Consider the following 13,702-nt stretch of genomic DNA (forward strand, 5'->3'; position numbering starts at 1 on the left):
ATGTATTGTATTTTGGCTTTTTTGTTTGTCTTTGATACCAAGCTATATACATTTTGTCAAGGGGTTAAATGTACAGACTTGGGTCTATTTGACATCTGTTATGTGCATCATGAGTCATCAATAGATTTTTGTCCTAGCTGTATTTTACGTCTATATTTTATATAGTCTTTTTTTCTTTTTGACTTTCCGCTACATTTTGGCCAGATTCGCACCTGATTGGGATGCTATCACCCCTTTAAATGGCTGTTATCTGTGGTTACAAACCTTGTACATATGAATGAGTAGGGGCCTGCTACACCTACTGGTAGGTTTAAGTCCATTTAATGGCCATTTTTAGTTTGTTGGGTTTCACTTTCCTTTGATTTAGGCACAAAAACAAAAATAGATAGGTACAAAAAAAAAATCATGGTTGGACACAGATATTGGTTTAACATAGGACTGACATGTAAATCCCAAACTCCTTGGTTAATGTCCTGTGTTTGATCCATACATCACCCCCCATGTGGTATTTCTCACACAAGGAAGAAAGTTCAATAAAAGCCCTTTCTGGAGGGAAGTTTCATCTCATGGCCTGATAATGGCCTTTTCACCAAAATGGTTGGTGTGACAGGCCCCATACAAACCCATATCTTTGACACTTACTACTGTAGATAATGACCATTTAATGGTCTGATAACAGCCAAATCAGCTGGAAATCAACCAAACCTAAAGATAATGCTAATATAATGTATTAGCCTAAACAGCAGATAGGGCTACTGTTCAGTTTTACTTTCAGGTTTATATTTGCTGCTCTTGAAAGCCAGATGGTGACCATACTCAGTGTAGGTCTCTGCCTCCTGGCCGACTGCCCTCATAAGGTCTGTTGTGATTCTGCCCGAGCCAAGTCTTCCCCTCCCTTTAGTAATATCCTTGCCTAAAGACTGACGTTAACTTCAGCTCTTCAAAGTTACAACTCCCAGCTAAGATAACTGGAACACTGTTAAACTTTAATTACTTTTCAGTTCTTCCCTCAAAGCCTTGGTGTGAATTCTGAAAAAGATGAGGTCTGACGCCAGTTTGTCAAAAGAGATCAGTAGGAATTTATTTGCTTCAAATGCATGTACAGCTCTTTTTTTTTGTCTGCCACTGATCCAATGATCAGCCTCTGGCAGTCATCTAAAACTGCACTCCAAATGGAGGTCCTCCAACACAGAAATGTTTCTAAGACAGCATGATTATGAGTCGAGAACATGTTGTGCTGGAGTTAGGCTCGTGGCATGTGTAGCTTTTAGATGAGCCAGTGCCAGCTTTGTATGAGGCGATTTGTAAGGTTATGTTGAACAAAGGACAGAGGTAGAAGCCATCTTTTGAAAACAAAGTGACATCCAATTGCTGTGATTACCCCTAAAGATTAAAAACAGGCTTTGAGAATAAATACATGGAAGAATGAGAAAGAAACTGTTAAAACTGGTTCTGAACAATGAGAGAAAAGAAAGAAGGTGTAGCTGATGAGTTAAACACATGGAAACCGAAAACACCTCATCATTCTGGTGACAACGTAGATGAGTGAATCATAGCAATAAAATGTACAGAACATAGAGTTAACATGGAAAATAAATACTGCAACGGTTGCTATATCCTTGTACATTCATCCGGGCTCATGCATTCAGGCATTTGCTTCTCACTTGTCAGGCTCCTGTGCAACATTTTTCCAAGTCATGTCATGAGAATCCCAGCCTATACATTGCATGTTTATTTATTTTGTGCTGAGATGAACCACTTCACAGTAAAATGCATTTGAGTTAAAATGACTGATGTTATTGATTTTAGGAAGCACTTTCTATCAAAGACACAGAGGTGATCAGCAAATTGAGTTGTCCCTGAATAACAAAGGGAGTGCTAAACTGCTGGAAAATCAGGCATTTATATAGATGACAAGTTTCCATCCAGTTGTTTTGGATTCAGGATGATCTACGATTTGACAAAAAAAAAAAAATCTTAAGGTAACAAAGCATAGTGTGAGCTGTGCTTCGTTTCCTACTGTCAAATTATGGCAGCAAGTCCTCTTTTTATATAAATAATGCTAAAAACACAAGTCTCCCTCTCACTTACATCAGAACTGTCACAAGAGTCTCTAAAAACCTAGGAGACACATACAGTACATAGCCTGCATACATACAAATATACATATATGCAAATACACAAAAAAACCTCCATGTGGAATAATGGCATTTTTGGATCTGAAATCATAATTTTATATAAAAATATATAAAAATAAAAGTAAAATCAAAAGAAGTGTCATCTCAATTAATGAGAAAAAAAAATCTCCATTGCCTTTCCATCGTGTGATGCATTGCCAGTTCAATGAATCAGTGTCTGTGTGAACACACATCTTTTGTGTGTCCATGGGATTCACACACATGTCCAGAGGCCACTTTAAAAGCAGCAACTAGATGAGTTTAATACTGGAGTGTAAAAATGTTCACGGACACAAAGAGAGGAACAAGGTCCTTAGCTCTCTGGCCAGCCAGCGAGGTAACATGAAAACTACACATCTATCTACACACTAAGGGATCTCCGACTGCAGGGCATGGTAGCTGCACATACCCATGAAGAGTCTACCTCTTAACCCCGTTAAGTTCATGGAGACCTGCGTCACTGATGACATGAAAAGGTGGGCTGGTCCTGTCAACCCAGGCACATGTTCCACTTTTGTGCATTTTTGTAACACTGTCAACCTTTGGAAGTGCTTCAAAGAATGCAAATATCCTACCAAGAGAAGGTTGAGTATGTTTTTGTGGGTGTGTCTTTATTGTCCAAAATTCACATGGCCAGACACTTGAAACAAATGTCACAATCTGGACATTTGTGAAACCTGTGTTTCATGACAAAAACCATGGTTTCTGAGAATGGCATGACACCTCCACTTTTGTTCCATGAAAAAGGAACAGCCAAAAGGCTGCCCTGTCATGCTTTGTTCAGGTTGATTCAAGTTCCTCCTTAAATAGTTTTCTAATTTTTCCATCATATTCTCATCTCGTGATCAGGACTCTGGTCCAGTGAGGGCTCCCTGGTGCTGATCATGGACGCTGAGGGCCCTTGGTTTACTCCAAAGGGAGACACAGCTGGAGATCGAGCTGCCAGGGGGGACAGCGAAGGGGAGAAGCTGGGGGACATTGCTGCTGATGAAATGGATCCCTCATGACTGATAGGGGACCTGCGGAGTGAGGCCAAGTGGGGAAATGTCCGTCCAATCACAGGGACCTTGGGGGGAACTGACATGGCCCCCGGGTGGGCCACTGATGTGATGAGTGGTGGAGGGTCAATTCTAGGTTTGGGATCTATTTTGTGCTTGGGCTGGAAGGGTTGGCGAGGGTTCTGGCTCTGCTGGGCAGTTTCATCTTTCAGCCTGGCGATCTCTGTGAAGACATTTGCCAGAGGCTGGAACTGTGGGCACCAGTTGAGCAGGTAATCCCAGTTATAGCTTCCGCGGAGTTCCTCATCACTGGCAACGATTGCCGTCAGAGAACCATCCACTGAAGGTTTACCGTCCTCAGGGAAGGCGTAATCCTTGGGGAGGGATATGTTGAGGCCGCGGCCTACCCCTAGATACCCTCCTCCTTCGTCTCTATAGACTGGGAGCTGGCCAGAGAGCAAGGTCCCACTGAGACTACCTCCCAGTTTCTTTCCTTTGAACCAGGTGCTGCCCTCCAAAGCTGCGGGCTCACAGGAGATATCAGAGAGCTGGTCAGCGTCCTGCTGAATTCCAGAGTCTGGTCCTCTGGCCGAGATGTGCTCTTGCATGGACGAGGTGATGGAAGCAACGCGAGGGTACTCATTGATCATCCTGATCTCATCATCCTCCGCTGCCTCAGCCGATCCTCTTCCACTTGAGTGTGAAGGATCCAGAGAGCCTCCTCTAGTGTAGGGGCCACCACCGGCTCCACCCTGATCTCCAGCATACCCCGGCAAGGCCTGGTGGTAGATCCTCTCCCCTCCTGGTCCTGAGTTGCAATCATCTAATTTCTGTAGAGCCGTTCCTGACGCGACAGTTCTGTTCCCCGCTTCCTGGGCTTTCTTCCTCCTGCGTGACTTGACAAGGAACACCACCACAGCCATGACCACAAGCAATACAATAAAACCAAGAGACACGGCAATGATGCTTATCAGGAGAATGTTGACATCGGGGGCCAGGCCGAAGTTGGTGTTTGTGACATCAATGGAGACCTGGGCCGTTGTGGTGCGAGAAGCATCTAGAGGACTGTGAGCTTTCACTTCCAGGTTCATCAGTCTGGTTTCCCGTTTTGCCCGTCCTGAGCTGCTGCTACTGCTGCTGCCTGAACCATCCACTTTGAGGAAAATGACCCCAGTGGTTTTGTTTACATCAAAGTACTGGGAGCTGGTGGGAAGAGAATAGAGAACAATACCATCCACCCCTCCATCTTCATCATTTGCCTGGACCTGGCCAATGCTCTGACCTTTCTTAGCTCCCTCTGGAACTTCAAAGGAGAAATCAGACGATGTGAAAAGTGGATCATACTCATCCTCACCTGTGACAAACACCTGTACAGTTACGGTGGCTGAGTGATTGCCAGAATCTACTGCCACTGCTACAAAGTTAAAGGAGTTGACCTTCTCAAAGTCAAAGGGAACTTTACTTTTGATTTCTCCGGAGTTCTGATCCACAGTGAAGCTTTCTTTTCCTGCCACAGACCGCTCCACAATGTGGTACTTCAGTTGGCCAAAAACCCCTGTGTCATGGTCTATGGCATGCAAAACAGTCACAGGTGAGTTTGCTGGTTGGTTTTCTCTGATACTGGCTGTTAGGACTTCCACAGGGAAGTATGGATGATTGTCATTTACATCTTTCACTTCAACGATGACAGGAGCAAGTGCAAAGTGACCCTGTCCATCTGTGGCCTGGATGATGACAATATGTGTGGACTGGTGCTCACGGTCAAGAGCTCGCTGAAGCCGCAAGGCTCCAGTCCACTGGTCCATGGTAAACAAGTTCACCTCATCACCAGAGCTGATAGTATACTGGACCTCAGCATTGGGAGTTGAGTCTGGATCTGACAAAAAGACAACAGAATACAAGTAATGAACTGAGAGACAAAGTAAGAGAGTAATGTTGCAAAAACTGGTAAGAACATGAAATATAAACAGTGGTGGACAGTAACAAAGTACATTTACTCAATTACTGTACATAAGTACAGTTTTTGAGTATCTGTACTTTACTTCAGTATTATTGTTTTTGGAAACATATCCCTTTGACTCCATTACATTTAAAAATACAAATATTGTACTTTTGACTCCACTACATTTCTGGGATGGCTCTTGTTACTTGTTACATTTGCTTTGAGGTCAACAGATGATTTTTTTCTTCACCATATTACCGATGGGCATACCTCAAGTCAATGATCTGTATCGTTTTCAATGTTTGCTCTGTTTACTGTTTATAACCTTTATCATGGACAAAAATTTTCCATCTAACCTGAGAAAGCATGTCAATTTGTGTTTCTATGGGCATTTCTACAGGCAGCGTATTCAACAAGCTTTTCATTGTACAGGTTCTACAAGCGAGTTGGTGGATTTAATGGGTTGTTTTAGAGTCATAAGCTTCTATACATGTATTATGACAATATACAATGCGTTGAGATTTTAAAAAATGTGCTTTTAATAATTATGTTTCTTTTTAAGCAAGTACTCCAGTACTTTAATTCAAGTAATAATTGGACTCAGAAACCTCCACATGTATTGGAGCAATATTTGACCATGATTATCTATATTTTGACTCAAGTAACAGAGTTGTGTACTTTGTCCACTATTGCATATATATAGACAAAAAGAGAAGACATTTGCCCACCTGTAGCAGTCAGTCGGATTATCTCAGTCCCAGCAGCAGCTCCCTCACTCAGTGACACAGTATATTCTGCTCTGCTGAACACAGGAGGGTTATCATTCACATCACCAATGGTTAGCACCGCAGCAACACTAGAGCTCCTCTGGGGCACACCTCGGTCTGACACCACCACAGTGAGGTTGTAAAGTGGCTTGGTTTCAAAGTCGAGCCCCTCAGCCAAAAGTAGAGTCCCAACTGTCTGAAAGCCCCGACCCTCCAGGAACCGCACGCTGCTCTCAATCTGGAATGCATTTCCTTCATTCCCATTGGCGATAGCAAAGTCGAAACCACAGTTTTCTCGAGAGAGGTCACTGTCAAAGGCCTCAAAAGTCAGAACTGTTGACCCCGGGATGGTGTCCTCCGAAACCGTAGCCCTGCAGACAAAAAACATTACATAAGTAAGGACAGCTGTTTAGGTTACGAAATAACACATTCAGAATCTAATGAATGTAGACTGACCTGTACTCTGATTGGTGAAACACAGGAGCGTTGTCATTGACGTCAGAAATTTGGACCTGGACAGTGGTGAGGGAGGAGAGCGAAGGCGAACCTCCATCACAAGCTTCAATGACAATACTGACTGACGGACGTTCAGGGTCAAACTCAGCTCTGTGATTGATGAACAGGGTTCCTGAATACAGAGGAAAGTGAGAGGAAGTCAGTGTGCTGAGGAAGTTACTTTAAAATCTTTCAAAACTGGAATATTATTCAAGAAGCTAAACTTGGGGTTTCCACACATTTTCACAGACAAAATTTCAAAACTTTTCCATCACTTTTCAAAGACCCATAAATAAGTTTCCATTTTGGAAAAGCATGTGCTTCATTGTGTCTGTGGCACTTGCCAGCATGGTTACAATACTTTTCCACACAAAAACACACGTAGGGGAGTCTCACTTCCCATAATAAAGGCTGCCACACTTTGTCACAGACATAACCTGTCTTTAAAGGAGAGGCTTGGCCAGTTTTAGTCATGGTAAATAAGAACTTTGCAAGTTGTTTATTTGTATAAAGCAGTAAATAATTTAATAACCACAATGTCGATGCTGAAACAATATACTGTCCAGCCCTAAGTCGACCACCAGCTAACTTACAGAAAACTAATTTTCCATTATGTTACATTACGTGAATGGGTATCCCTAAAAGATTACTGTAACAATTTCATTACACACAACAAAATTCCATGACTTTTCCAAATGTTCAATTAATTTTACTAATTCCATGACTTTTCCAGGCCTGGAAAATGATACTGTGAAATACTATGAATTTTCCAGGTTTTCCATGGCCATGGGAACCCTGTAAACTATGTCTGGAGAGGAGCCAAAGTTGTCTACCGTTGTTGGGGTCAATGTAGAAGCCCTCCTGGGTTGATGACGTCACTCTGTAGGTGATCTTTCCGTTTTCTCCAGAGTCCCGGTCAGTTGCTGTTACTGTAACGACTACACTTCCTGGCGGTGTATGCTCAGGCAGAGTGACCTGGAGTGCAAAGACAGTATTTGAGCATCAATGCCAAAGAAACACATAAGCCAACAACAGATCACATAAATACTGTAATAAAGGTCAACAGGCACTAAACTCACTCAGGGGAAAATTGCATCTTAAATCATAATTCCTGTTTTTCCTGAATTTGTGCTAATGTTGAGGTCATTTCCTGAGACGAAGAAGTAAATACAGGCTGATCTCTGCAAAATTTCCCTAAGGTAACAATAGGCAGTTAACTTTTATCACTCCAGTCCTGGGCAATGTACGTGTGTGTTTTTTTAAAATATGTGTGCGTCACTACAAGTACGGTTTTCTCCTTCGTCACTCCAGCAGACATGAAGTAGTCTGCTGGAGTGAAACTTAGTTCAAAACTGTTTTTGAACTAAGTTTAATTCCCTATCAAACTTTATAGGGTCTGAGAAAATCAGAAATTTAAACAACTTATTGTATATACAAGGCAAAGCATTAAAAAAAAGAAATCAGGTTGATTTATGTACCAGCCTACCTGATAGAGATCATGGGTGAACGCAGGTGCATTGTCATTAATATCCTCCACTAGTATTGTAATGTTAGCCTCAGTCTGATGTTGGCTGTCTGTGGCTCTGACAGTCAGGGTGTACCACGTCTTCTCCTCAAAGTCCAGAGGGGCGGTGAGTGATACGCCTCCACTGTAGCGGTGAATCCCAAACTTGCCTGAGGCTGTTGGGTCCAGTTGCAAGGAGTAGGAGAGAGCAGGACTGGAGTCGACATCGTTACCTGTCACAAGAGTGATCTCCGTGCCAATCAACATATCTGGTAGAGAAAGAAAATGAACAAAAACAATTAACTGTATTATCTTCTTGTGGATAGAATCATTGTTTTAATAGTTTTTATGCCGTTGCTGAGCCATGATGCACAACTACACAGCGCCCAAAGGGTTTTCTGGTGACATAATTCATTTTGTAAATGTAATATGTTTGCTGTAAACTGGCCTACATAAGATTCATAACTAGAAAGAACACAACTCCTGCAAATTAACCCTTTCAACCCTGAGCAAAGTGGCTTGATCTCTCTGAAAAAAATGGACAGAAGGCAATGAGCAACAAATTAATTAATGACCAGAAATTTCTAAATCTTCTAATATGAGAAACACACCAATTTGCTCATGGTTTAAAGGTTTAAATATTTGTGAAAGACATCTGAATTAAGTAAAAGAAAAGAGATGTCCATTCAGTTTTCAAAGGGATAAAGTACTTACTCTCTGGGATACGGACTTCCTTGGGCAAGGGAATAGTGGGACTGTTGTCATTCTGGTCAACAATGATGACTGTTAAAGTTGCTGAACCAGCCAGTCGTGGACTTCCTCTGTCAGTCGCTGTAACTACTAACCTGTGGTCGGGAAAAAATAAGAAATGGTCCAAAAAGTTGTCTTGTCTTTGATCATATGTGTAGTTCTAAAAGTTTACTTCTTATGTTGGTGATGAAAGAGAAAATGTAAAATAATGCACATCACACTTTTGGTTGCACATTCTCGTGCAAAAGAAGATTTATGGAAGCAACACAAAAAAAATAATGAATATGTTATAGTGAGCAGGGGTTGATTTACAGGATTTGAAATTACAGCTTTGATACATCTGGCATGCTCAGTCAGTTTGCACTGGTGCTTATATCATCAGCAGACTACAACCTCCTCACCAGCTATCTAAACACAAACTAGCTGAGTGAATGATTCATGGTGTGCTATACATGTTTGCCTCTGTGAATACATTAAGGATTTTTTCTGTACCACGCAGGAGCTCAAACATTTATTACAGGTAAAATATATCCATCTTCAAAATGTGTGCATAAAATGGTTCTTGTTGAGGTTAATTCAACCACAGATCTGTTCTCACTTGGTCTGGGTAAAGATCTCACGGTCCATGATGGCTGCTGTGGTGATGCTTCCTGTCATCGGGTCGATCTTGAACAAGCCGCTCATGCCTGACGACTGGATGGAATAAGTCACCTGACCATTTTGGCCCTGGTCCACATCCTCAGCCATCACCTGGGAGAGGGTGTAGGAGAGGAGAATGTAATTACACCTTTAGGAAAACTAGACCAAGCCAATGGACAGACTTTGCTTGTTTTGTTGTGCAGTTTTGGGGGTTTTTTTTGGAAATACCTGTATGATTGGCATCTCGTATCCTTGTGCTTCTCTCATGTAGGCCACATAATTCTGCAGCTGGAAGCGAGGAAGGTTGTCATTGACATCCTGCAGGATCAAATTGATCGCCATGAAAGATGTGGAGGACACAGTTTCAGCCTTCACAACTAGACGGAGTCTGGGAGTGTCTTCAAAGTCCAGTCCATTGGGGCTCTGCACCATGATTTCACCTGAAGATTTGAGAGGGAAATAAGGATCACACAATCATCAAATGGCAGATTAAACTGATGTTTACATTTTTTAAAATCCACACCTCAATAACATCTATAGGACATTTAAAAAACAAGTTTTATTGTGAGTTTCACCTGTTGAGGAGCTGATGCTGAAGGCCTGCTTTCTATTCCCACTGAAGAGGCTATAGCTGATCCCCTTGCGTGTGCCGTCTGGGTGTTGAGCCTGAGCCTGAGCCACAGCTGTGCCTACATTTTTGAAGTAGAGCAGAGAAGATATTGCTCAACTGTGACAGCAGAGAGATCTTCAAAGTGTAAAGCGGGACAAATTAACAGAAATGATTATTCTAATCCCTAATAATACTTTAATAATGTCAGACCTTTTACAGCGTTCTCCTGCAAGCTCACATCTCTGGCATTCCTGGAGAAGCGAATGCCGCTGTACTCCACCTCCTTCACATAGATCACCACCACTCCCTGTGCAGACTGAGCTGGACTGCCCTGGTCCATGGCTTCCACTATCAAGGTCCTCTGAGCCTGGGTCAGACTCCCGAGCGGCTCCGTGGCCTGGATCTCCCCAGTGAGGGAGTTGATGCTGAAGCCCTTGACTGGCATAGCGAAACGGTAAAAGACAGAACCATTGGCTCCAAAGTCTTTATCCTCAGCCTTCATGGTGGCCAGAACCCGTTGGGAACGCCTGCTGGACGCTTCGATGACCAGCGGATCCTGGATGAAAAAGGGAGTGTTGTCGTTGACATCTAGGATGGTGACTGTCACCTAGAAAGAAGAGGTCACATGTGGGTTAAGTGCAAAGTCCATTGCTAATGTACTGAGCATAAAAAAACATGTTAATCATGAATTTAAGGGTTTTTTTTCTCTAACCCTTCATTCACCTGAGCAGATGCGTTCCTGGGTTCAGCAGGTGAAAGGTCAACAGCAAACACCTGGAAGCTATATGACGCCCGTTTTTCACGGTCCAGAGGTGCCGATGTGGTGATAACACCAGTGTTCTCATCTACACTGAATGCTCCGTGAGCCTCTCGGCTTAGGAAGTAAAGAACCTTTCCGTTCAAGTTATCATCTACATCCGTGGCTGACACCTATAAGAGATAAATACTGTTTTAGGATTCAGTGAGTACTAGTGACATGGGACGACTTTTGTTATAAAAGTAAGATATACACGATGCCAGGGAGACATTTAAACAGAGCATCATTTAAATTACCATTCCTACTTACCTCCAGAACTTTGGACCCCTCTGCAGCATCCTCCGACACTTCCACAGAGTAGCTACTTCTGCTGAAGACGGGACTGTTGTCATTGACATCTAGCACTTTGACTTCTACTGTGACAGTCGTGCTGAGAGCAGGGCTGCCTTGGTCCGTAGCTACGACCTCCAGAGTGTATTCAGCACTCGTCTCCCTGTCTAGGCCACGTGACGTGGACAGGGCTCCCGTACTGGTGTCGAGATGGAAGTCTCCATCAGGATCACCAGCTGGATAGAGAATTGAGAAACAAAAATCTTAAATCCAAGAATCCTCTATGGACTGAGTGATGAAAGCATTTGTGCCAACTCTGCACTTAAGTAAAAGTTTGAATTTGCTCCAGACAAATATATGGAATGTGCTATATTTGAAATAAGCCAGAAGAATATGAGGGGCGAGCCTAGTACATGTGATCTTTCATATGGGAGGAATGAGTGCTGTCAGAAGCAATACATTGGTCCAAATGCTGCATGCACACTGTCATTACAAATTCAGATATCACCAAAACTGGTCCAAGAGAATGTAATGACTAATACAAGTTTGATTTAGCTGTAATCATTGCATACACACACACATTGAGTGTCAACTGTAATAATCTGTCAGCTGTCTGTAATTTTCCACTCTACCATTTTAAGCCTTAAAATCACCAAAAATGACAAAAATTCACAGTCTCTCCCAGGATATTGTTATTTCCACATTCAACACACCCTCCAAAAGCAATTACAGCAATTGTGGTGAACATAATCGCTCTTTAAATCTATTCTAATAAAATACTTGGGTTAAACAACACTGTTTCTCACCAGTGATCCTGTACTCTAGCTCTCCACCAGGACCTGTGTCGGGGTCTGTGGCCTTGAGGAAGCAAAGCTCTACAGGGGCCTGGTTCTCTGGCACCTCCAGTCCGTACCATAGCTTTGCAAAGACTGGAGGATTGTCATTCACGTCCTGCACCTCCACACGGACTACTGCCTTCGCAAAGTTAGGAGGCAGCCCTCCATCTCTGGCATACACTGATGAGCGATGGAAAATGTTAAACCAATGAGATGTTTAATCCAAAACAAAATTTTTATCAATTGTACTTGAGGTGTTCTGTGGGTATAAATATGCTATAGCTCCATCAGTATGGTGACAACAAGGAAAATAGAGTTGTGTAAATAGTAAAATAGTAGTACCAGTGAGTGTGTAGTGATCCTGTAGCTCTGTGTCCAGTTCCCTCGTGGTGGTTATGACTCCTGTCATAGGGTTGATGATGAAGCCTTCCTCTGTCACACCACCATATGTTACTTGGCCATTAGTACCTGCATTTAAACACAAGTCACACAAAAAAGCAAACTGCTTAACTGGCAATAAAGAAAAATAGCCTAAGTTGAATGTAAAAATGCAGTGATATTAATTAATTCAATGCACATAAAGCTGCAAACAAGTCCAAATGAAAGCTCCAGAAACATGAGGCTCTGGACGATTGCTGTAAGCACTCATATTCATTAGCATGAGGTTGTGGTTTGGATTTTAAAGTAATTTGGTTTCTCAAAACCATTTATATGTCTCTTTTGTTCTGTTCTCTGGCCTTCCTACTGGAGGCAATCAAGATTCAAGAATTGTTTTGTCATTATGCAAGCATAACACAATTGCAAATATGTATCCTTAAATGGTGCATACTATTTAAGAAAAATGAACAAATATTTTACATTTAGAATAAGGCATGCATTTAAGAGATAAGAAATATTTAATAATAGAATCTCACTAATAGACGTACAGAACACACTCAATAAAAATAAGAAAAAGTAGTTGTACAAAGTACAACTAAGGAGGGTGCAAGTATCAGCAGTAGCAGCAAAGTCCAGTAAAGGTGCAGTAAGACAGATGTGGAGTTAAGTCAGTTGACTGACATGAACTGAACATTGCACGTACAGAATAATGGCAGAATTCTGTATACCAGATGTACCTTTTTATATCTTTCTCATTCTTTCTATTGTGAATTTTGGAACTTTTCTTTCTTTTGATGCCCTATAATCTTGACATTGTCCCAAATTCATCCTTCCTTGACTTCATCCATAATTCTTACTGACCAAAAAACACAACTTTGTTCCTCATATGGAATCTACTGACACTGTTTTGATATTTTGTGGAATTTTTAGTCTGGAAAATATGTGTACGACTTGTCTTTCCTGAATTATAAGACACTTATCTGGTAACATAACATCTTTTTAAAGTCTTTGTATATCCAAAAATATAGTTTGCGCCTGCAGTACTGTATGTCCCCTTATGCAGCATCCTGATCACACAGTCTTAAAATAATATATTTCAACCAACCTTGGTCGCGGTCTGTGGCAGTAACTGTCAATACAGTTGTTCCTGGCCCTTGGTTTTCCATTACCAGAGCCTCAAACTCTGTTCGCTGGAACAACGGAGCTTCATCATTCACATCGATCACCTGCACACACAGCACCTGAGATGTGGAAAGCTGAGGTATCCCATGATCCTCTGCCACAATGGTCAGATTGAAGACTTCCTGCTCTTCTCGGTCTAGTGCTTTCAGGATAGAGAGGGAGCCTGCAAGAGAGGAAAGAAAAAACACTGTAAAACTGACCTTATTTACTTCACTTGAAATGTATATCCTCGTTTGGGTTCTTTTGGTCTTGATGTGTGTGCATTTGTGTTTGGATTATTCTTGTGACTATGTAATTTTGTGTACCTGAGAAAGGCAGTATTTATATGCCTGGAAGG

The 13,702-nt window shown here is 42.1% G+C and overlaps 1 protein-coding gene across 1 annotated transcript in view; it reads right to left on the reverse strand.

The window, feature by feature from the left end:
- Nucleotides 1-1,055: 1,055 nt before the first annotated feature.
- Nucleotides 1,056-13,702, reverse strand: part of dchs1b (dachsous cadherin-related 1b) — a 99,264-nt gene continuing 86,617 nt past the window's right edge. The window contains exons 15-29 of the mRNA XM_042498854.2: nucleotides 13,289-13,528; nucleotides 12,148-12,273; nucleotides 11,776-11,985; nucleotides 10,949-11,205; nucleotides 10,606-10,812; nucleotides 10,093-10,489; nucleotides 9,848-9,961; nucleotides 9,501-9,712; nucleotides 9,232-9,383; nucleotides 8,598-8,728; nucleotides 7,866-8,152; nucleotides 7,213-7,354; nucleotides 6,341-6,512; nucleotides 5,846-6,255; nucleotides 1,056-5,051 (exon numbers count right to left, since the gene is read on the reverse strand). Coding sequence (XP_042354788.2) covers nucleotides 3,004-5,051; nucleotides 5,846-6,255; nucleotides 6,341-6,512; nucleotides 7,213-7,354; nucleotides 7,866-8,152; nucleotides 8,598-8,728; nucleotides 9,232-9,383; nucleotides 9,501-9,712; nucleotides 9,848-9,961; nucleotides 10,093-10,489; nucleotides 10,606-10,812; nucleotides 10,949-11,205; nucleotides 11,776-11,985; nucleotides 12,148-12,273; nucleotides 13,289-13,528 — 5,105 coding nt within the window. The 3' untranslated portion in view covers nucleotides 1,056-3,003. The remainder of the gene's footprint in view (nucleotides 5,052-5,845; nucleotides 6,256-6,340; nucleotides 6,513-7,212; nucleotides 7,355-7,865; nucleotides 8,153-8,597; nucleotides 8,729-9,231; nucleotides 9,384-9,500; nucleotides 9,713-9,847; nucleotides 9,962-10,092; nucleotides 10,490-10,605; nucleotides 10,813-10,948; nucleotides 11,206-11,775; nucleotides 11,986-12,147; nucleotides 12,274-13,288; nucleotides 13,529-13,702) is intronic.

This window comes from Plectropomus leopardus, chromosome 15 (genome assembly GCF_026936395.1).
Source record: "Plectropomus leopardus strain MGB_pleo_1.0 chromosome 15, ASM2693639v1, whole genome shotgun sequence".
NCBI classification, from domain to species: domain Eukaryota; kingdom Metazoa; phylum Chordata; class Actinopteri; order Perciformes; family Serranidae; genus Plectropomus; species Plectropomus leopardus.